This window comes from Carcharhinus amblyrhynchos, chromosome 9 (genome assembly GCF_965287045.1).
Source record: "Carcharhinus amblyrhynchos chromosome 9, sCarAmb.v2.hapA, whole genome shotgun sequence".
NCBI lineage: Eukaryota > Metazoa > Chordata > Chondrichthyes > Carcharhiniformes > Carcharhinidae > Carcharhinus > Carcharhinus amblyrhynchos.
The window spans coordinates 101,754,149-101,778,428 of record NC_137332.1 but is presented as its reverse complement, the minus strand read 5'-3'; the positions used below and the strand labels follow the sequence as shown (position 1 = coordinate 101,778,428).

General features: G+C 48.6%; 1 protein-coding gene across 1 annotated transcript; it reads right to left on the bottom strand.

Moving 5' to 3' along the window:
- Window positions 1–599: 599 nt before the first annotated feature.
- LOC145348504 (zinc-binding protein A33-like) lies at window positions 600–23,684 on the bottom strand. Its single transcript, XM_080196692.1, has 6 exons — window positions 23,262–23,684; window positions 19,551–19,646; window positions 11,359–11,592; window positions 9,106–9,128; window positions 7,808–7,926; window positions 600–1,078 (listed from the first exon to the last, which is right to left on the bottom strand). Exons 1-6 carry the CDS (start codon window positions 23,682–23,684, stop codon window positions 600–602), a joined length of 1,374 nt encoding a protein of 457 aa, XP_080052818.1.
- Between the last annotated feature and the right edge of the window lie 596 nt (window positions 23,685–24,280).

The window sequence follows — 24,280 nt, the reverse complement described above, 5'->3', positions numbered from 1 at the left end:
GCTCATAGCCGAGTTTTTTTTATTCACGGGATGTGGGCATCGTTGGCTGGGCCAGCATTTATTGTCCATTCTTAATTGCCCTCGAGAAGGCGGTGGTGAGCTGCCTTCTCGAACCGCTGCAGTCCCTTTGATGTAGGCGCACCCACAGTGCTCTTAGGGAGGGAGTTCCAAGATTTTGACCCAGTGACTGCGAAGGAACGGCCGACATGTTTCCAAGTGAGTGAGTGTCTTGGAGGGGAACTTGCAGGTGGCGGTATCCCATGTATCTGCTGCCCTTGTCCTTCTAGATGGAAGTGGTCATGAGTTTGGGATGTGCTGTCTCGGGATCTTTGGCGAATTGCTGCAGTGCATCTTGTAGATGGTACAACCTGCTGCTACTGAGCGTCGGTGGTGGAGGGGGTGCTTATCTGTAGATGTGGTGCCAGTCAAGCAGGGCTGCTTTGCCCTCGATGGCGTTGAGCTTCTTGAGTGTTGTCGGAGCTGCACCCATCCAGGCAAGTGTGGATTATTCTACGACACTCCTGACTTGGGCCTTGTGGACAGGCTTTGGGGAGTCAGGGGATGAGTCAGTCCCTGCAGTATTCCCAGTTTCGGATCTCTTAAATGAATTGGTGGCAGATTTTGAGAGGTTGGGTGTTGGTGTCAGCGCTGGGGTAGAAGAAGGGGAATAGCTTCTCAGAGAAGGTGTCCGCGAAGGTGTGGAGGTGGCTCATATCGTCGGCATTGTAGAAGGAGACCTGCCCTCCTTCATGATCCAGGTAGACCCCAATCCGCGAATGCTCCACGTGCCCGAAGGTCCAGAAGCCGTTCTCCGGGGTGAGAATGACCCAACCCTCCCGGTCGATGGACTCGGCCGCCACGCCCACGTCCCAGTCCGGCCGGCTGCCCACGTCCACCTCCCAGTAGTGCCTCCCCGACGAGAATCCCAGCGAGCCCAGCACGCAGGCGCAGAAGTCAAAGCGCTCCAGGTTCTCGGGGAGCTGCTGCGAGGTGTAGGAGTACTTGACGGCGGTCAAGTCCTCGGAGAGGACCAGGTAGGGGTTGGCTGAACTGGGGTCAAGGGTCAGTGGAGCCGGCACTGGAAGGTCAGAAGCGGGGAAAGGAAAAAGAATTTGATTACTGGTTGAGTCACAATCACTATTCACCAAATTTGCACATTTTAACAATAAAGGGCCTTCCATTTAAGAATCATTATGGTGCAGAAAGAGGCCAGTCGGTCCATCAAGCCTGCCCTGACACCTTTCCCCATCTGCCCTATCTCCGTAAGCTTGCGTATTTGCCATAGCCAATAATTTGCACATCTTGGGACACTAAGGAACAATTTACCATGGCCAATCCACCTAATTTGCACATCTTGGGACACTAAGGGGCAATTTACCATGGCCAATCCACCTAATTTGCAAATCTTGGGACACTAAGGGGCAATTTACCATGGCCAATCCACCTAATTTGCACATCTTGGGACACTAAGGGGCAATTTACCATGGTCAATCCACCTAATTTGCACATCTTGGGACACTAAGGGGAATTTCGGCATGGCCAATCGACATAACCTGCACATCTTTGGAGTGTGGAAGGAAATTGGAGCACTCGGAGGAAACCCACGCAGACATGGGGAGAACGTGCAAACTCCACACAGTCATCCAAGACCATGATCGAATCAGGGATTGTACCCAGGTCCCTGGCACTATAAGACAGCTGGGCCCGACTGTAGAACCATATCCACCCCGGAGATGAAAAGAAATGTTTTCTCTCAGAGGGTCATGGACTTTTGGAAATCTCATTCCCACAGCAGTGGAGGCAACATCACTGACTATTGTTAAGGCCGCGGTGGATAGATTCTGGGCTCAAGGGGGTTAAAGGTTATTGGGGGTAGATGGGAACATGGAGTTGAGGCCAGAGTCAGAGCAGACAAGGGGCCGAGTGGCCTACTCTTATCTTGATTGATGTTTGTGTGTACGTACTTATTTAATTACATCACAAACACCGGCAGATCAGGAGATATCTACCGGACAGTTCAGTGGGTAAGCTGACTGCGTAATCATTGCAAACAAGTTGTTTGAGGAGAGAGGGAAATATTTCATGAAGATTTTGTCAAATGAATTGCAGAATTCTTACAGGGGGCCATGTTATTTGGCAGCATAGTGGCACAGTGCATAGCACTGCTGCCCCACAGCACCAGGGAACGGATTCGATTCTGGTCTTGGGTCACTGTCTGTGTGGAATCTGCCATTCTTCCCAAGTCTGCTTGGGTTCCCTCTGGGTGCTACAGTTTCATCACAGTCCAACGATGTGCAAGTTAGGTAGACAGGCCACGTGAAATTTCCCTGGTGTTGAAAGATGGTTAGCACTGCTGTCTCGCAGCTCCAGGGACCGAGTTCAATTCCCAGCTTGGGTCACTGTCTGTGTGGAGTTTGCATATTCTCCCGTGTTTGCGTGGACTACCTCCGTGTGCTCCAGCTTCCTCCCACAGTCTGAAAGATGTGCAAGTTAGATGGATTGGCCATCCTAAATTGCCGTCCAGTGTCCCAGGATGCCTACTTAAAGGGATTAGCAGGGTAAATATTAGCAGGGTTATGGGATAAGGCCTAAGTGGGACTGTTGTCAGTGCAAATTCAATGGGCCAAATGGCCTCCTTCAGTGCTGTAAGGTTTCTGTGATGCTATGGGTTATGAGTTATAGTTTGATTCACTTTCCCACATTGTGAGCTCTTCATTACATTTTGAGAAAGAGAGGCACAGTGGTTAGTGCTGCTGCCTCACAGCGCCAGGGGCCTGGGTTCAATTTTGGCTTCTGGTAACTGTGTGGAGCTTGCACGTTCTCCCCGTGTCTGTGTGGGTTTCCTCTGCGTGCTCTGGTTTTTTCCCTCACTCTAAAGATGTGTGGGTTAGGTGGATTGGTCGTGTCAAATTGCCCCTTAGTGGGAGGATGTTAGCAGGGTAAGTATGTGGAGAAATGGGAATGGGGACTGGGTGGGATTGTGGTCGATGCAGGCTCGATGGGCTGAATGGCCTCTTTCTGCACTGTAGGGATTCTATGATTCTATTTGCATTTATACAGCGCCTGCAGCAACCACACTGAAGAACAAAGTGCTTTACGGTCAATCAAATACCTCTGTAATACAGGAGTGCTAGCAGACAATTTACTCAGAGCAAGCTCCCACAATGTGATAATCTGTGTTTCACCTACTGTATGTGAAGCTGATTAAGACTTAGGGGCAGAAGTAGGGCCATTTGGCCCATCGAGTGCGCTCCACCACTGAGTGATATCAGGAATGATCTGATAATCCTGAACGCTTTCCTGCTTTACCCCCATAACCCAAGATTAAAAATCTGCCTATCTCAGCCTTGACCATACCTGGCAACACAGCCTCTGCAGCTCTCTGAACGAGGAACAAATACTCACCAGAGCAACTGGGATAACTTCCCCTTCCCCCCGCCCCCCGCACCACCACTTTTCTTCGAAACAGTGAAGCTCGTAACCATTTAGCGGAAGGACAGCACAGCACAGTTTCAATCGAGTGTTTCGCTCAACTCCCTGGAAGTGAGTCCTGAAATAGGAACCTTGTGACTCCAGAGACAGAAACGCTACCCGATGCTGACTCTCGAAGTTTTTGCTTGGCCAGGCTAGAACAGTTTTATGATTTTAACTCAGATTGACCTATTTGCCCAGGCTGGCGGGGGAGTAGGGAGCGGGTGGTGTCAGTGGTTTGTGGCCAGTCAGACAATGCTTTCACTCGCGACAACCTCTGCACCAGCGACTCGATACCTACAGCACCCGAGACTGTGGGTTGGAGGAGAGAGGGGGAAAGGCAGACTGAATTAAACCCAAGCCAGGCTATCAAGGCAAGGTACAGAAGCAGTGGTTAACCACAGACTGTAACAGTGAACTGTACTGCATTTCCTTTTGTTCCACCTCCCCTAACTGCTCCGCCCCGCTGCACAGTCAGCTCCTGATGAGAAAGCAGACTGATTCAAGACTCGACACCTTATAAAGGGCATCACTTAGAGAATGCTCAGGGAAAAGTCACAGTGTGGGTGGGGCGGGGGCGAGGAGAAGGGGTGGAAGGGAGCAGGACTTATTGGGTAGCTCTTCCATACAGCCGGCACAGACATGATGGGGCGAATGGCCTCCTGTGGGATACAGTGCATTGAGCCGACTCTGTTTCTGAAGAGATCTGCCACGCGTTCAGTCAATTAACTAGTCAGGGAACCGTGGCCTGTTTTCAGGGGATGCAGGCACCTTCATTGCTGCCTCACAGCGCCAATGGAGCTGGGTTTGATTCCTGGCCTCGGCTCACTGTCTGTGCAGGGTCTGCATGTTCCTCCCGTGCCTGCGTGGGTTTCCTTTGGGTGCTCCAGCTTCCTCCCACAGACTGAAAGATATGCTGGTTAGGTGCTCTGGCCATGCTAAATTCTCCCTCAGTGTACCTGAACGTACACACTCCACACAGACAGTGACCCAAGCCGGGAATTGAACCCAGAACCCTGGCGCTGTGAGGCAGCAGTGCTAACCATGGTGCCACACTCAAAAATACTTAATTGCCTGCAAATCGCTTTAGCACATAGAAGGCTTGATAAATGTGCTTAATTTCTATTTTAACAAATGATTGTATTTTTGCCTTGCTCATGTCTAAAAGTGGATGATTTCACATTGTGTACCGGACACGCTGTGTGGTTTCCAGAGCAATAGTGTGGCTGCAGAAAAGCAAACAGCCAGTCAAAGCACTTGCACTGTCGAAACTCACACTGACCATCTCTCTGCTTCTCTCAGTGACGACTTTATCTCTCGCCATCTGTCACGCCTCCAGGCCGAGACTTAAGAGCGATATTAGCCCATGCGCGACCACACTCTGTGCAATGAGTCAACACCTTGGGAGAGGTGGGCGTAGGAAAGCCCCATGTCACAGGCACAGCGCAGCGCTGCAGGCAGACCGCGAACTCTCTATCCAAGGCTGCTCTCATGTAAACACGCGCACCTGCCCTTACAGATGAATGGCAAAGCAGCAGCTGGTGAGCAAACAGGAAGTGGAGACTGAGGGTAAAAGTGGTGAGGTTAGGGGCTGGGGGTGGGGGGGGGGGGGGGGGGTGTGACTTGGACTGGAGGGAACAGACATGGGGCGGGATTTTACAGCCCTGCTCAGGCGAGACTGGAAATTTCTGCCCAAGGTCAATGGACATTTCCATTGTCCATTCCCATTGTCCCTTCCCATTCTGCGACAGGCGAGGTGATAGAATTCCAGCTCAGGTGTACGTCCAGGAATAAAGGCTGGACCCATGTTTGCTTTTGGTACATTTCAATGATTGGGGCTGAAGAGTGGCATGGTGGCACAGTGGTTAGCATTGCTGCATGACAGCGCGACAGGGACTCAAGCTCTCTTCCGGCCTTAGGTCACTGTCTATGTGGAGCTTGCACATTCTCCTGTTTGTGTTTCTTCCAGATGCTCTGGTTTCCTTTCACAGTCGAACGATGTGCAGGTTAGATGTGTTGGCCATGCTAAATTGCCACTTAGTGTCCAAAGACGGGCAGGTTAGGTGGATGGGCCATGCTAAATTGACCCTTAATGTCCAAAGATGTGTAGGTTCGGGGGTTTACCCATGAGTAATATGTGGGATTAAAGGGTTAGGGTCCAGGGGAGGGCCTAGGTAAAATTCTGTGTCAGACAGCTGGTGCAGACTTGATGGGCTGAATGGCCTCTTCTACACTGTCGGGATTCAATGACCCTGGATGATGCAGGAAGTGTAAAATCCAATTGCTAAATAAAGGATGATTTTGCATTGATATGGTGCCTTCGCTAATGTGTCAAATCACTTGAATGTTGTGATATTTCAAGTGTTTGTCCAAATATGTTTTAAAGGTTGTAAGGTTTCCTGCCTCCACTGCCTTCCCAAGCAGTGCATTTGAGATTCCTACAACACTCTGAGTGAAAAAGCTTTGTCTCAAAGCCGCTACTGCCCCTTAACCTAAAACTATGCCCCCCTCATGATTGACCCCTCAATCAAGGAGAACTTTCTATTTACCCCTGTCATAATCTTATACACCTCAATAATGTCCCCCCCTTAGCCTTCTCTGCTCTGGAGAAGACAATCCAAGCTTATCCACTCTCTCCTTATAGCTCAAATGCTCCATCTCAGTCAACATTCTGGCGAACCTCTGTACCCCCTCTCGTGGATTCACATCCATCCTATTGGGTGATGACCAGAACTATGGACAGTATTCCAGTTGTGGCCTCACCAACATTCTGTACAACTCCATCATAACCTCCTTGCTCTTATATTCTATGCCACAACTGATGAAAATAAGTGTCCCATATGCCTTCTCAACCATTCTAATCCCCTGCTTTGTTGCCTTCAGGAATCTGTGAATAATTCCCCCAAGATCCCTCTGTCCCTCTGAGCTTCCCGGTGTCCTGCTATTCATTGACTATTTCCCCATCTTAATTCTTGTTCCAAAGTGCATCATCCTGCACCAGGGGAGCTGATGGCCTATTGGTATTATTGTTGGACTATTAATCCAGAAACTCGGCTAATATTGCGGATTTCCCAGATCTGACTCCCAGCACAGCAAATGGCAGAATTTCAGTTCAATTTAAGAAAATCTGGAATTAAGAATCTGCTGGTGATTAAGAAACCCTTGCCGGTTGGCGGAGAAACCTATCTGATTCACTAATGTCCCTTCAGGGAAGGAAATCTGCTGTCCTTACCTGGTCTGGCCTACATGTGACTCAGAACCACAGCAATGTGGTTGACTCTCAACCGACCCTCTGAAATGTCCGAGCAAACCAGTCAGTTGTATCACCACCACCATACCATGGATAACGAGAGATGGCAATATATGCTGGCCAGCTACCGATGCCCATGTCCCATGAATCATAGAATCCATACAATAAAGAAGGAGGCTATTTGGCCCATCAAGTCTGTACCAACCAGAATCCCATCCAGGCCCCATTTCCGCACCCTACAATTTATCCTGCTAATCCCTGACACTAGGGACAATTTAGCATGGCCAATCAACCTAACCCGCCCATCTTTTGGACTGTGGAAGGAAACCGGAGCACCTGGAGGAAACCCACGCAGATATGGGTAGAATGTGCAAATTCCACACAAACAGTGACCTGAGGCCGGAACTGAACCTGGGTCCCCAGCGCTGTGAGGTAGCAGTGCTAACCACAGTGCTGCCATGCTGCCTCAAGTGCGGAATAGTAAAAAACAACCAGCTTGCCACAAGATTTGTGGTGTCCACATTGGGAGAGAAACAGTTTCGTATCCCATCTTGGAGATGAGCATCGCTGATGGTGTTGCGTTACTTCCTCAATGCGGTTGTGGGCTTGTCAACCATGGATTTAAACAAAAAATTTGTGTAAAGTGGCAGGTTCGAATTCCCGCTCCCGGGGGGCTTGAGCCCTCAATCTGTGAGGGGGCGCCGTTGTGACGAGGGTCTCCCAGAGGAGATGTTGGATGAAGGAGTTGTCTCCTATCTCAGTTGGAAGTCAGAGATTCCCTTGGCACTATGCCAAGGGAGAGCAGGGGACGTTAACCAGGGCATCCTGACTGAAGTGCATCGCCCAACTGGCACCATTAAATGACATTTGTAGCTCATTACAATTTGAGGGATCTTGCTGTGTATCCTCCAATGCGGTAATGACCACACTTCAGGACCGTACACAGTTGGCTGTAAAGTGTTTCAGAATGTTTTAAGTTTGGGAAGGACTCTATACCACCTCTTATTCCTGTTTATTTTCTAGCCTGTGTGCCACCCCGGAGAGGTGCAGCGCTCAGAGTTTGCGGATCTCCGCGGTATTCCTCACCTGGACTGATCAGCTTCCTCATCTTTTTCCATGCCGCGTACTGCAAGGGTCCCTGGAAGGCGCCAATATTCAACCGGCTGACCGGCACCACCTGGCAATTCGCCATGCCTTGTTTCAACCTGCCGTGAGGTACGGAGGGCGGGACTCTGGTTATTTTGTTTTGCTGTTTGTAGCCCACTCATTCCCTCCCCCCTCCACCCCTCCTACGTCATCCCTCAGCCCATTCCCTCATCAGATTTCAGTGGACACTTTTGGATTCAGTGACCGCCAGCTGCAGGATTCTTGGGGCCTGGAAAGGCCCGAAGCCTGACTGCTACTCTGTGCCGACTGTGATGCTGGCTCTGATGCATTTAGAATTGATTTAGAATTGTCTTCAAACTCCAATTATGCGTGGACCCTCCCTCTCTCCTCCCTCATGTTTTGCGGCAACATTGGGGGCAAGATTTACAGCGAAAGCTACTCTGACTTCTGTGAATTCCATTGAAGCCTCTTGTAGGCCCGAGACCTTCACCAGGACAAGACACGTGACCACACGCCAACCTCTCCAGGAAGGGATTAATTATCTTGACCTGAGCACATAGGGCTCCGCTGATGGTCAATAACAGGGCAACAAGCACCTTCCTTCAGCTCAGCTTTGAATCCTGGGCTGGTTGGCATCCTGCTGCCATATCTCTAATTGCCTGGATTTAGGCTCAGGCAAGGAGGGGTGTCAGGGGAGTAGAATGAGAATCCATTGCTGTTCCCGGCTATGGAAATGTCCCAACTCCTGAGGTTCCCCGATGGTGTCTGACCCAGTCCTAAGGTGAGGGATTTCACTACACTACACTTATGCAACAAGAGATTTTGTATGTATGTGTTTGTGCGAGTGCACATGCGTGTGTGAGTGTGCATGTGTGTGTCCGTGTACGTGCGATTGCGTTTATGCATGTGTGTGTGTGCACATGTGTGAGTGCCTGTGCGTGTGTCTGTGCTTGTGTGTGTGAACGTTGGCGCGTGTGTATGAGAGTGTTGGCACATATGTATGCATGTGCACGTGCTGGTGCATGTGTGTCTGTGTGCATGTGTGTGTGTGCATGCATGTGTGTGTGCACGCATGTGCATGTGCATGCATGTCAGTGTTTGTGTGTGTGTGCATGTAGATTTTGTGTGTATGTGTGAGAGTATGTTCTTGTGTGACAGTGTGTGTGTCAGTGTGTGTGGATGCATGTGTATTTCAATACATGTGATTGTTCATAACTATGCGTGTGCATAAAAGGAAATTGAAAAGCAATTTGAAGGTGTGAATCTTTCAATCTTACCTTTCGGTTAGGTCTTTGACATCCTGTGAGATCGGGATAAAGGAAATATAACAAAACTCATTATAATAAATGACAGTGCCACATTCCAACATGTCAGAGATGCTTCATTCACTAAATTACAAGTTTCAAGTTCAGAAACTCTCGTGTTTAGACAAACGCAACAGCCATTTTGCTGCAGCAACAAGTGACAGTGGATGCTGAGGGAGAGGAAACAATCCAGGGATGGGGGAGATCCCCAATGGGAAACGATGAACAAAACATTATCTCTCCATCTAACCCCGTGCTGTACCTATTCTCGGGAGTGTTTGATGGGAACAGTGTAGAGGGAGCTTTACTCTGTATCTAACACCGTGCTGTACCTGTCCTGGGAGTGTTTGATGGGACAGTGCAGAGGGAGCTTTACTCTGTATCTAACACCGTGCTGTACCTGTCCTGGGAGTGTTTGATGGGAACAGTGTAGAGGGAGCTTTACTCTATATCTAACCCTGTGCTGTACCTGTCCTGGAAGTGTTCGATGGAGACAGTGTAGAGGGAGCTTTACTCTGTATCTAACACCGTGCTGTACCTGTCCTGGGAGTGTTTGATGGGGACAGGGTAGAGAGAGCTTTACTCTGTATCTAACCCCGTGCTGTACCTGTCCTGGGAGTGTTTGATGGGGACAGTGCAGAGGGAGCTTTACTCTGTATCTAACGCCATGCTGTACCTGTCCTGGATTTCCAGTTTCTTCACCAATTCCCTGTGTCAATAGAACAAGACTTACTCTTGTACTCTAACCCCTGGGTATTAAAAACCAACATAACATTTGCCTTCCCATTTGTTACACTAACGTGCTGGCATGATGGCACGGTGGTTAGCACTGCTGCCTCACAGCGGCAGGGACCTGGGTTTGATTCCAGCCTTGACTGTGGACTCTATACGTTCCCCCCTGATTGTGCGGGTTTCCTTCGGGTGTGCCAGTTTCCTCCCACAGTCCAAAGACTCGTGGGTTAGCTGTAATAGCCTGGTTAAATTGCCTTTTTGTGTCCCAAGGTGTATAGGATAGGTAAATGTGTGGGCTATGGGGGTAGAAAATGGGGTGGGTCTGGGTAAGATGCTCTTTTGGAGAGTGGGTGCAGACCCAGTGGCCTCCCTCTGCACTCTAGGCATTCTTTGGTTCTATCAGTTAAGGCTGAAATCGAACCCGGCTCCCTGGCGCTGTGAGACAGCTGTGCTAGCCACTGCACCACCATTTCACCACATATTAGTGCAGCCAATAAATGGGAAGGCAAATGTTGTGTTGGTTTTTAATGCCTAGGAATTAGAGTACAAGAGTAAGTTTTGTCCCAATGATACAGGGTATTGGTGCAATGTTGCACTAGGTCTTCATATTCAATCATAGATGGATGGAGAACATTTTGGGACACTGTTTAAAGTCTACCTCTTTAAGTAGCTTCAGTGCAGGCCCCTAACACAGCCCTCAGATACATCCTTCCAACATAATTCTTCCCCACTATCTCTATGTCCCCCACTTTCCGTGCAAGAAATGTCTCCCAACATCCACCCGAAACTTCCCCAGTAGAAATGTGGGTATAACTGTAGTTTAAGCGATCTATCAACACATGATGCACCCCAATATTGATGGAATTAAATAACACAGGTAGCACGGTGAAGCAGTGGTTAGGACCTGGGTTCAATTCCTGGCTCGGGTCACTGTCTGTGCGGAATCTGCACATTCTCCCCGTGTCTGCCTGGGTTTCCTCCAGGTGCTCTGGTTTTCCTCCCACAGTCCGAAGACGTGCTGGTTAGGTGCATTGGCCACGCTAAATTCTCCCTCAGTGTACCTGAACAGGCGCCGGAGTGTGGCGACTAGGGGATTTTCACAGTAACTTCATTGCAGTGTTAATGTCAGCCTTTTTGTGCGAGGCACGTTTTTTTACACAGAGGGTGGTGAATGTCTGGAACATGCTGCCTGGGGAGGTGGTAGGAGTAGGTACGATAGCAGCACTTAAGGGGCATCTTGATGAATACATGAATAGGACGGGAATGGAAGGATATGGACTGTGTGAGTGATACGGTTTTAGTTTAGGCAGGTATCATGATCAGCACAGGCTTGGAGGGCAGAACGGCCTGTTCCTGTGCCATACTGTTCTTTATTCTTTATTCAATTTAATGACATCAGGGACAAGTTGTTGTTGTACAAATGACTCCACCCTTCGGCCCGAGGCTTCCCTCCTATTCCGGAATACCGGACTACGGCACTTCGGTCAATCTCACCTGGAGTAAGCAAACCGGATCTTCCTCGCTCATTCTTTGCTGGATGTTGGTGATCATTGTTTCCAGGGCGGACTTCTCCTCGTGTAGCTTCCTGAGGTTCTCTTCCATCTCTTGCAGGAGTCTCTGTTCCTCGTCTCGGAGCCTCCCCATGACCGCTTCCTGCTCCTCCTGAAGAAAAGTGTGCAGTACCTCGAACTCCGAGATGACGCGCCTCTTTATACCCTCAGTCTTGTCCTGTTTTAGAAGATGGCAAGGTGACAATGGGTCACAAGTCACTGTTTTTCTCCCCCCTCTTGCCTTCCCAGTTCACCACTGCCACCCCTGCACCCTCCCCACCCCTGCCACCGCACCCCTGTCTGAATCTCCCCTTGAGTTAGACGCTCTCTGACCACCAATCCCAGTGGCTGCACCTTGTAGGAATTGAGAATTCTCTGACCTTAATGGACCCGTTCTGTTTTCAACTGATATCTGCTTCTGTTTCACCACAAAAGGAGGCTCTTCAGCCCATTGTGCCCATACTGGCCCTTTTTATGTGCTATCCAATTTGCCCCACTCCATTGTTCTTTATACAAAGCCCTGTAAATATTTCCCTTCTCAAACATTTCATGGAATTATAGAATCCCTGCAGCGCAATTCCATTCAACCCATCCAGTCTGCACTAACTCTCTGACAGAGCATCTCATCCAGGCCCTCTCCACCCGATTTCTGTAATCCTGTACATTTCACCATGGCCAATCCCCTGAACCTAGACAGCTTGGGACAGACACTCAGGGGCAATTTAGCCAATCCGCCTAACCTGCACATCTTTGGGGTGTGGGTGGAAACCGGAGCACCCAGAGGAAACCCACACAGACACATGAAGACCATCCAAACTCCGCACAGTCACCAAAGACCAGCATTGAATCCCCCCTGATCCCCAGTGCCAATCTCGTCCATGCCTCTTCAAGGCCTGAGCCTTCTCCGGGGCGGCCTTCATGGCGCGCGGCGGCGCGGGGCCGCTGGGCGGAGATTGGTGGCCAGGTTCTACACACGTGAGGACGGTCTCGGCGGGGATCTTGGGTTCGTGTCGCGCTGTCTGTGGCCCCTGTGGCTTGCCTGGGTTTGCGGGGCCTCGCTCGCTGTGCTGTCTGGAGGCGGTGCGCATCTCTTTGGCCTGTGGTCGGTGCTCCTTCCACGCACATTGTCGGCCACTTTGGGACTTGAACAGTAGGTTGGGTGTGGGGATTCACATTCTGATCAGTGATCTCTAGACTGTCTGTGCTTTGTGTGCTCTGTCCGGGGCCGGAGCTCTCCATTCACCTGGCGGGGAGGGGGTCCCCTCGAGAGCTTGTGGGTTTGCTATCGGGTAGATCGGTTGGACTAAAACCTGGTGTTGTCAGACTTTTTATTGTGTTTACCCCAGTCCCACGCTGGCACATCCACATCATGACAGTTTATTCTGACAGAGGTGTTATAAATTAATCTTAAACACTGGCACAAGTCTCTGAGTCATCAGGTTCAAGCTCCACTACTCGGAGCTTGAGCACAGAAATCAAGGCTGACACTCCAGTGCAGAGAAGGGAACGTTGCTCTGCCAGAGATGCTGTCTTTTTGATGAGGCTGCATATGCTCGCTTGAGTGGGTGCAAAAGATTCCATGGGTGATGGTACCATTTTGAAGAACAAATGCTTGTTCCTCATATGTTTATTATCACATTGCTGTTTGTGCACAAGTTGTCTGCTGCTGTGTTTCCTGCATTGCAACAGTGACTATGCTTCAAAAAGTACTTCATTGGCTATAAAGTACTTTGAGACATCCAGTGGTTATGAAAAGTTCTAAGTGACTCAAATCTTTTTCTTTCTTTGAATGTTTTCTACTGTTCTGCCTTGCATGCTTGTTGAATTATACCAAAGTAGTGGCTTTAGCATTATACTATTACCATCCACTGTTTTAAATATTAGGGTTACAGTGCAAACTGATACCACTTACTTTGGGAATAAAGTTGTAAAATTGATTGCTTTAATGTGGTGCAGGTAAACATTAAGGAGGCAGTGTTGTGCTGTTTAGGGTCTGTGTTGATGCATTGTTGTGGGGATTCTTTTTAAGCCTCCAATTGTAAACTTGCAGTGATGATGAAGAACTAAGCTTCCTATACACATTAAACTGTCTGTCTGATTTAGTTTTGCTGGGAGTGAGAGCAAAGAGGTTATGTTATCATGCGTGCTCTCCCTGAGGCATGCCCTTCGCTCAATGTCCTCTAATGCTTTATCCTGAGCCATTTTTGTCAGGGGTGCTTTACCATTACCATCCATTCTCAGGGTCAAGATGAGGAGGCTGGTCCCAAGTCAATACCTCAGCCGGAATGGAAATTGAACCTGTGCTGTAGGCATTATTCTGAACCATCCACAAGATATCTAGCCAACGAAACTAACTTGGGGCACAACCAGAGAGTAGTTATGTGCTCCTACCTCGGGCATAATAGTAATGCCGTTGTGTTTTAATTGCTTTAAGATGATGAATGGGATGGGTAGGATAGAGGTGGAAAGACTCTCCCCGCTCAAAAAAGACAATAGGACTAGGGGGCACAGCCTCAAGATAAAAGGGGGGCGGTTTAGAACGGAGTTGAGGAGGAACTTCTTCACTCAAATCTCTGGAATTCTCTGCCCGTTGAAGTGGTGGAGGCTACCTCGCTAAATATTTTTAAGACGCGGGTTGATGGGTTTTTGATAGGAGAGGGGATTAAGGGTTATGGGGAGAGGGCGGGAAAGTGGAACTGAGCAGCGACAGATCAGCCATGATCTTATGGAATGGCGGGGCAGGCTCGAAGGGCTGGATGGCCTACTCCTGCTCCTATTTCTTATGTTCTTATGTTCTTATGTTCTTCCTGGGGTGTGGTGCCCAGGGTTAAACACAGCACTGTGGCAGGGTGGGGGCTATACTCGGTGTTTTGAACATTCTCTTTGCCTGACTCAGTTGTTAATTATCTGTAATCTCTGTCCCATTGTTATCGTGACAGTTTCTCATTATTCATACTGTCCAGACCCTTAATGGTTTTGAACACCTCTATTAACTTCCTCTGTCCTATTTAGTGATGACTGTTTAGCAAGCAGGAGGGGGGAGGCCTTGACGATTTCCGCTGGTTGCTCAGGAACCTCAGGTAAATTTTCAAATGTAATAGAGATTGTTTAATTGGTCAGTTCCCTCCTTAACAGCACTGTGGATGTACCTACACACTGAGTGGTTCATAAAGACTGCACACCACCACCTTTTCCAGGGTAACTGGGGATGGGCAATAAATGCCCACATCCCATCAATGAATTATAAAACAAGTTATATAGGGCATTGGTGAGAGCACATCTCGTATACTGTGTGCAGATTTGGTTTCCTGTAAATGCATTGGAGGTGGTTCAGAGATTGACCAGATTGATTGATCGAAGGGTGGTGAATGAAGCCCAGTCCATCACTCAAACCAACTTCCCATCCATTGACTCGTTCTAGACTTCCCACTGCTTCAGAAAAGCAGCCAGCAGAATCAAGGACCCCACGCACCCTGAACATTCTCTCTTCCACCTTCTTCTGTCGGGAAAAAGATACAAAAGTCTGGGATCACACACCAACTGACTCAAGAACAGCTTCTTCCCTGCTGTCACCAGATCTTTAAATGGACCTACCTCATACTAAGTTGATCTTTCTCTACACTTTCTCGAGGAGAAAATAGCGAGGCATCTTGAGGGGAATTGCTTGATAGAGCAGACGCAGCACGGTTTCGTTAAGGGGAAGTCGTGTCTGACGAATTTATTGGAGTTCTATGAGGATGTGTCTAGGGCGGTGGATAGAGGAGAGCCGGTGGATGTGGTGTTTCTTGATTTTCAGAAGGCATTTGATAAGGTACCTCACAGGTTATTGCAGAAGGTCAGGGGGCATGGAGTTGGGGGTAGGGTGTTAGCGTGGATAGGGGATTGGCTGTCAAATAGGAGGCAGAGAGTGGGGGTCAATGGGTGCTATTCGAATTGGCGATTGGTGACTAGTGGAGTGCCCCAGGGGTCGGTGCTGGGGCCTCAGCTATTTACCATTTATATAGCTGATCTGGAGGAGGGAACTGAGTGTATGGTGTCGAAATTTGCTGATGACACCAAGATTGGTGGAACGGCAAATTGTGCGGAGGGTGTGGAGAGTCTGCAGGAGGATCTAGATAGGCTGGGCGAATGGGCCAGAAACTGGCAAATGGAATTTAATGTTGGCAAGTGTGAAGTTGTCCACTTTGGTAGGAATAATGGTAGGAAGGACTATTACTTACATGGCGAAAAACTGCAGCATGCGACGGTGCAGAGGGACCTCGGGGTCCTTGTGCATGAGTCGCAAAAACCCAGCCTGCAGGTGCAGCAGGTGGTCAGGAAGGCAAATGGGATGCTGGCCTTCATAGCGAGGGGGATTGAATATAAAAGTAGGGAGGTCTTGCTGCAACTGTACAGGGCACTGGTGAGGCCGCAGTACTGTGTGCAGTTTTGGTCGCTGCACTTACGCAAGGATACTTTGGCCTTGGAGGGAGTGCAGAGGAGGTTTACTAGGCTGATACCGGAGTTGAGGGGGTTGAACTATGAGGAGAGGCTGAATAAACTAGGCTTGTACTCATTAGAGTTTAGAAGAATGAGGGGAGATCACATTGAGACATATAAGATGATGAATGGGATGGATAGGATAGAGGTGGAGAGGCTCTTCCCGCTCAGAAAGGATAGTAGGACTAGAGGGCACAGCCTCAAGATAAAGGGGGGGCGGTTTAGAACGGAGTTGAGGAGGAACTTCTTCACTCAAAGGGTGGTGAATCTCTGGAATTCTCTGCCCGTTGAAGTGGTGGAGGCTGCCTTGCTAAATATATTTAAGATGCGGGTTGATAGGTTTTTGATAGGCAAGGGGATTAAGGGTTATGGGGAGAGGGCGGGAATGTGGAACTGAGTCACGACAGATCAGCCATGATCTTATTGAATGGCGGGGCAGGCTCGAAGGGCTAGATGGCCTACTCCTGCTCCTATTTCTTATGTTCTTATGTACCCTAGCTATGACTGTAATATTACATTCTGCACTCTCTCCTTTCCTTCTGTATGAATGGTATACTTTGCCTGTATAGTGCACAAGCGATAATTCTTTTCACAGTGTGCTAATACATGTAACAAGAATAAATCAAATCAAATCATAGAGTTCCTCCAGTGCAGAAGGAGGCCATTTGTCCCATCGAATACTCTGACAGAGTATTTTACCCAGGCCCTCTACCCCACCCTATCTTCACAACCCCATCCATTTACCAAGGCTAATCCAGCTAATTTACGCACCTTGGGACACTCAGGGGCACTTTAGCATGGCCAATCCATCGAACCCGCATCTCTTGGGATTATGGAAGGAAACTGGAGCACTCAGAAGGAATGCACGCAGACACAATGAGAACATGCAGACTCTGCACAGACAGTAACCCAGCGCTGGAATTGAACCCAGGTCCTTGGCATGGTGAGGCAGCAGTGCTAACCATTGCGCCATGATACCTGGGATGAGTGAGTTGTCTTATCAGAAAAGGTAGGAAAGACTGGGCTTGTTTCCACTGGAGTTTAGAAGAGTGAGGCGGTGACTTGATTAAGTATATAAGATCCCGACTGATCGTGACAAACCTTTTAGAATTGAGGTGAGGAGAAATTTCTTCACCTAGAGGGTGATGAATGTTTGGAATTCACTGCCACAGAAAGTAGCTGAGACCAAAACGTTGTCTGATTTCAAGATGAGATACAGCTCTTGGGGCTAAAGGGATCAAGGGATATGGGGGAAGCAGGGATCAGGATATTGAATTTGATGATTACCCATGATCAAAATGAATGATGGGGCAAACGCAAAGGGCAGAATGGCCTCCTCCTGCTTCTAGTTTCTATGTTTCTATGACAAGGTGGACATGGGAAAGATGTTTCCTCTTATGGGTGAGCCCCGAACTAGGGGGCACCATTTTAAAGTGAGGGGGCGCTCTTTTAGGACAGAGATGAGGGGAATGTTTTTCTCTCTCAGAAAGTTGCGTGATTTTGGAACTTTTTGCCTCAGAAAGCGGTGGGGCGGGGTCACTGAATATTTTTAAGGTGGAGGTAGATAGATTCTTGCCAGGCAAGGGGGGGCGGTCAAAGGTTACTGAGATCAGTGGGAAACACAAACAGATCAGCGATGATCTTGTTGAATGGCAAAGCAGGCTCAAGGGGCTGAACGGCCTACTTCTGCTTCTGTTTCCTATCTCTGTACAACACAGATTCGGAACCAGACCTTGTGGGGCACAGGGTCGCTGACGTACTGAGTGACGTTTCTACTGCCAGCCACCTGAGAGAGTTAAATCTGGCCTGCCCTCTGCACTATGTTAGGCCGGTGATGTCCCTCGAGACTAGTTGCAGTCTCAGATCCCCTTTCCTCTCTCCATCTGTGGGCACTGAAGGCCTCCAGTTATTGGCACCACCACCACCACCAGTATATCATTACTGTGGAGTCAGAAAGGTGGGAATGTGTCCCAATAACCAGCATCCCGTGACAAATGTGCTGCCAGAGCTTTCCTTGTGACACGAACCCAACGCTGGACAGAGACCTGGAATATATAAATTCTGTGGTCAATATTCGGTCTTTGTTGTCAGTCTCCCAACAAGAGACAACAGGAGACAATGTAACTGGACTCAGTATCTCTGCTCTAGGTGTCTGTCAGAGTTCCTTCTCCAATCAACTAACAGCTCCATTGGAAAGGGCATAGCCCTTGGGTGAGAATGGGTATGTGGCTTACACAGCAGGTAGACATAGAATCCCTACAGTGTAAAAGGAGGTCATTCAGCCCATCGAGTCTGCACCAACAACAATCCCACCCAGGCCCTATCCCCGTAACCCCACATATTTATCCTCCGGTCCCCCTGAAACGGAGGCGTAATTTAGCATGGCCAATCCACCTAACCCGCACATCTTTGGAGTGTGGGAGGAAACGAGAACACCCAGAAGAAACCCATGAAGAGATGGGGAGAATGTGCAAACTCCTTCAGTTTAAAGTTCATTTTTAAAGATAATTTATTATTGTCACAAATAAGCTTGCGTTAACACTGCAATGAAGCTACTGTGAAAATCCCCCAGCCGTCACACTCCGGCGCCTGTTTGAGTTACACTGAGGGAGAATTTAGCGCAGCCAATGCATCTAACCTGCGCATCTTTGAACAATGGGGGGAAACTGGAGCACCCAGAGAAAATCCATGCAGACACGGGGAGAATGTGCAAACTCCACACAGACAGTGACCCGATGTGGGCATTGAACCCTGTTCCCTGGCACTATGAGGCAGCAGCTCTAACCACTGTGGACACCGTGCCGCCCCACATGATCTTGGAGATGTGGCTCCAAATCCAAATTCAAGTGTAGGCTGAGGTCTCGCTTGTGGCCAGTCAATGCTCATTTGAGTGTGTAATGGTGGTGGGACAGTTGGAGTTGGCTGGGACGATACATCCCTCGTCCGCTCTGTGGGGGATGATGGGGACCGAGCGCTCACCTTCCTGAAAATTCAGGCCAATGTTTTGGGAAAAAGATGCTGGTGGGCGGAGGGGAACATGAGGAAGAGGATTTTGTACACTGCAAATGGAAATGGAGATGATGCCAAAAGGAAATTAGACGGACACTTGAAGTAAATAAACTGGTAGGAAATCAGGGATAGAGTGGGAGAATGGGACTGACAGAGGGACAGTATGGGCCTGCTGGGCTGAATGGCCACATTCTGTGCCATACTGACTCCACAATGCTTTGTCACCGTGAACCTGCAGCAAGATAAAAGCACAAAAAACTTGACACTGGTCCACTCTCAGTCCAACCAGACTGGTTTGCCATGTGTGTAGCAATGTTAAGTTTTAAGTTTATTTATTAGCACCACAAGTAGGCTGACATTAACACTGCAATGAAGTTACTGTGAAAATCCCCTAGTTGTCACACCCTGGTTCATGTCTGGGTACATTGAGGGAGAATTTAGCACGGCCAATGCACCCTAACCAGCAAGTCTTTCACACTGTGGGAGGAAACTGGAGCACCCGGAGGAAACCCATGCAGACACAGGGAGAACGTGCAAACCCCACACAGACAGTGACCCAAACCGGAACGTGAACCTGAGTCCCTGACACTGTGAGGCAGCAGAGCTAACCAGTGTACCCTACATGCAAAAAGAAATCAGAAGAATTACCTTGAGTTCCAAAACTTTCTTTTCCTGGCTGGCCTCGATCTCGCTTAACGCTTCCACTCGCTTCGCTAGTTGAGCTGAAGATTCCTTCAGCTTCTCCTGGAACAGAAATTCTAGTCAATGGGTGCCCTGTTTTTTTACCAGGTTCAATTTTGGCCTCCTTATTTAAGGAAGGCACAGGAGGCAGTTCAGAGAAGGTTCACCAGATTGCTTCTGGGGATGATGGGTGTTGAAGTATGAGGAGAGATTAAACAGTTTGGGTTTATATTCATAGAATTATAGAAACCCTGCAGTGCAGAAAGAAGCCATTTGGCTGATCGAGTCTGTACCGACCAGGCCCTACCCCCATATCTCTACATATTTACCCGCTAATCCCTCTAACCTATGCATTTCAGAACACTAAGGGGCAATTTTTAGCGTGTCCAATCAACCTAACCTGCACATCTTTGGACTGGGTTTTAGAGGGATGAGAGGGATCGATAAAGGAAATGTAGACCAAATGTTTCTGGAACAAGAAGTCACAGGTATAGAAGCGGTAGATTTAAAACCGCGATAAGGAGGAACTACTTCTCGCAGAGGGTGGTAAATTTACGGAACTAGCTGCTCCATGGGGCGGCACAGTGCTTAACACTGCTGCCTCACAGCGGCAGTGACCCGGGTTCAATTCCAGCCTCAGGTCACAGTCTGTGTGGAGTCTGTACACCATGTCTGTCTGGGTTTCCTCCAGGTGCTCCAGTTTCCTCCCACAGTCCAAAGATGTGCAGGTTAGATGGATTGGCCGTGATAAATTGACCCTTAGTGTCAGGGGGACTGGCTCGGGTAAACACTTGGGATTACGGGAATGTGGTCTGGGTGGGATTGTGGTTGAGTGCTGACTTGATGGGCTGAATGGCCTCCTTCTGCACTGTAGGGATTCTATGATTCTACTTGATTTATTATTAATATGCAGTGAAAAGTACTGTTTCTTGCACCCTATACAGACAAAGCATACCATTCATAGAGAAGGAAACGAGAGAGTGCAGAATGTTGTGTTGCAGTCATAGCTAGGGTGTAGAGAAAGATCAACTTAATGCAAGGTAAGTCCATTCAAAGGTCTGACAGCAGCAGGGAAGAAGATGTTCTTGAGTCAGTTGGTATGTGACCTCAGACTTTTGTATCTTTTTCCCAAAGGAAGAAGGTGGAAGAGAGGATGTACGGGGTGAGTGGGGTCTAAATTATGCTGTCTGCTTTGCCAAGGCAGCGGGAAGTGTAGACAGAGTCAATGGATGGGAGGCTTGTTTTCATGATGGATTGGGCTACATTCACAACCTTTTGTAGTTTCTTGCAGTCTTGGGCAGAGCAGGAGCCATACCAAACTGTGATATAACCAGAAAGAATGCTCTCTATGGTGCATCTGTAAAAGTCGAGATGGACATACCAAATTTCCTTAGTCTACTGAGAAAGTAGAGGCAGTGGTGGGCTTTCTTAACTGTAGCACAGTGGAGTCTGAATGGATGAGGGGATTTTCACAATAACTTCATTGCAATGTTAATGTAAACTTTGTTTGTGACTAATAAATAAACTTTACTTTAGATAGAGATACTTCTGATTTTAAAAATGGGATAAAGGGATACAGGGAACAGGTGGGGAGGTGGATTTGAGACCAGGAAGAGATCAGCCATGATCTGATTGAACGGCGGAGCAGGCTCGAAGAGCTAACTTGCTGACTTCTGCTCCTAAATTCTCTGTTCCTATGGGGGGGCGTGGTCTTGTCTCCAGTTATCACTGTGTGTTGGCTTTCACAATGATTTAAGATCAGCTCATGTTGCTCTAGCTGCAGGTCTGTTTCTAAATCATGCCGAGTACTCCCCACCCCCCCCCCTCACCCCACCACACTCTCCTATCCCCCACCCCCTCTCTAGTTTACTACAGGTATTGTGGTTTAAAGCGTTTCCTGTGCAGCTGGTGAGAGTTGTCATTATTTGGTCTCATTCAAACTATCAGTGTGAACTCTGGAACGTAGCCACTGCGAATGCTCTTTCTGGTTTCCTTTCATGACCGCTCACTGTCCATCTGGCCCGGACATTCTCTCTTCCATCTTTTTCCATCAGGAAAAAGATACAAAAGCCTGAGGTCACGTACCAACCAACTCAAGAACAGCTTCTTCCCTGCCATTAGACTTTTGAATGGACCTACTTCTCAATAAGATGATCTTTATCTATCCCTAGATAACATGAACATTACATTCAATGTTAGCATTCATGTCAAGAGCACTAGATTACAAGAACAGGGATGTACTCCTGAGGCTGTATAAGGCTTCGGTCAGCCCCCATTTGGAGTATTGTGAGCAGTTTTGGGTCCCATATCAAAGGAAGGATGTGCTGGCCTTGGAAAGGGTCCAGAGGAGGTTCACAAGAGTGATCCCTGGAATGAAGAGCTTGTTGTATGAGGAACAATTGCAGACTGTGGGTCTGTACTTGTTGGAGTTTAGAAGGATAAGGGGGGGGATATTATTGAAACTTACAGGATATTGCGAGGCCTTGATAGAGTGCACGTAGAGAGGGTGTTTCCACCAGTCTGAAAAACTAGAACCAGAGGGCCCAACATCAGGCTAAAGGGACAACCCTGTAAAACGAAGAAGAGGAGGAATTTCTTCAGCCATAGAGTGGTGAATCTGTGGAATTCTTTGCCACAGAAGGGTATAGGGGTCAGGTCATTGAGTGTCTTTCAGACAGAGATAGATACGTTCTTGATTAATAAGGGGATTAGGGGTAATGGGGAAATGGCAGGAGAATGGGGATGAGAAAAGTATCAACCATGATTGAATGGCAGGGCAAACTCAATGGGCCGAGTGGCCTAATTCTGCTCCAATGTGTTATGGTCTTATTCTGCACCCTCTCCTTTCCTTCTCTATATGTGGTATGCTTTGTTTGAATATTTTGCGCAAGAAACAAAACTTTCCACTGTATACTAATAAATGTGACAGTAATAAATCAAATCAAAATCAATCAGATCAAAATTGATAGCTGGGACAAAACCCGAGACACCCAACACCAGTGTGGCACAATGGTTAGCACTGCTGTCTCATAGCGCCAGAGACCTGGGTTCGATTCCCAGCTTGGATCTGTGCGTAGACTGCACTTTCTCCCTGTGTCTGGTTGGGTTTCCTCCGGGTGCTCTGGTTTCCTCCAATACTCCAAAGACATGTGGATTGGCCATGGTAAATTGACCCTAGTGTCAGGGAGACAAGCAGGATAAATGCATGAGGTTACGAGGATAGGGCTTGTTAACCCTATATATATAGTAATATATACGTATACACATATAATAATATAAAACTTATATTATTATAAGTCTAATAATGACCAGGAGGCCATTGTTGATTGATATAAAATCCTCGTGTGATTCACGACCGTTCCTTTAGGGATGGCACGGTGGTTAGCACTGCTGCCTCATCACTCCAGAGACCAGGGTTCAATTCCAGCCCCGGGTCACTTCTGTGTGAAGTTTGCACATTCTCACCATGTCTGGGTGGGTTTCCTCCCACACTCCAAAGACGTGTGGGTTAGATGCATTGGCTGTGCTAAATTGTCCTTTAATGTCAGGGGGATTAACCGGGTAAAGATGTGGGGTTATGGGGATAGGGCCTAGGTGGGATTGTGGTCGGCGCAGACTCGATGGGCCGAATGGCCCCCATCGACGCTGTAGGGATTCTATGAAAGCTACGCTCCTTACCTGGCAGAACTGCACTGTCTCGTGGATGGGGACGATTTGGTGATCTTTGTGCTCCTTGGAGACGCCACACACCACGCAGATCGCCTCCTGGTCGTCCTGGCAGTACAGCTTGAGCTTCTCCTCGTGCCTGGGACACAGCACCGGCCCGGCTTCCCCGCCGGGGGCGGGGGTGTCCAGCCGCAGCTGCCTCACCCTCTCCACAATGTTGGCCAGCAGCCGGTTGCTCTTGAAACGGAGCTGGGGGAAGGTCTCCTGGCACTGGGGGCAGCTGAAGCCCGACTCCAGCTCGCCCCAGAAGTCGGCGATACAGCAGCGGCAGAAGTTGTGTTCGCACTCCAGCCGCACTGGGTCCCGGTACAGGTTGAGGCAGATGGGACAGGTCACCTCGCTGGTCAAGCCCTCGGCCAAGATCCAGGAGGACATGGTGACCCTGGCGCTCGGCAGACTTTGACCTGTTTGCAGCACACAAGGCACCAAGTGAATTCATGAATGTGAGTCGCGCAGAGTTTAAACCAGAAAGTGTAAATTCCAACATTTCATTCACTGTAACATCATTTGGACGCAGAGTATAGAGAAAAGGACAGAAGCAAAATCAAAGAGGTGACAACCATTCCCTGAATTATCTCAATGTAATTAACAAACAACAAACAATAACAAAAAAAAATAGAAACAGAAAATGCTGGAAGATCTCAGCAGGTCTGGCAGCATCTGTAAGGAGAGAAAAGAGGTGATGTTTCGAGTCCAGATGAAAATGAAAGGGAAAGTTGATTTATTAGTGTCACAAGTAGGCTTACATTAACACTGAAATGAAGTTACTGTGAAAATCCCCAAGTCGCCACACTCCAGCGCCTGTTCAGGTACATAGAGGGAGAATTTAGCATGGCCAACACACCTAACCAGCACATCTTTCAGACTGTGGGAGGAAACTGGAGCACCCAGCGGGAACCCATGCAGGCAGGGGGAGAACGTATAGTTTCCGTGTAGACGAGGATCCAAGCCAGGATTTGAACCCAGGTCCC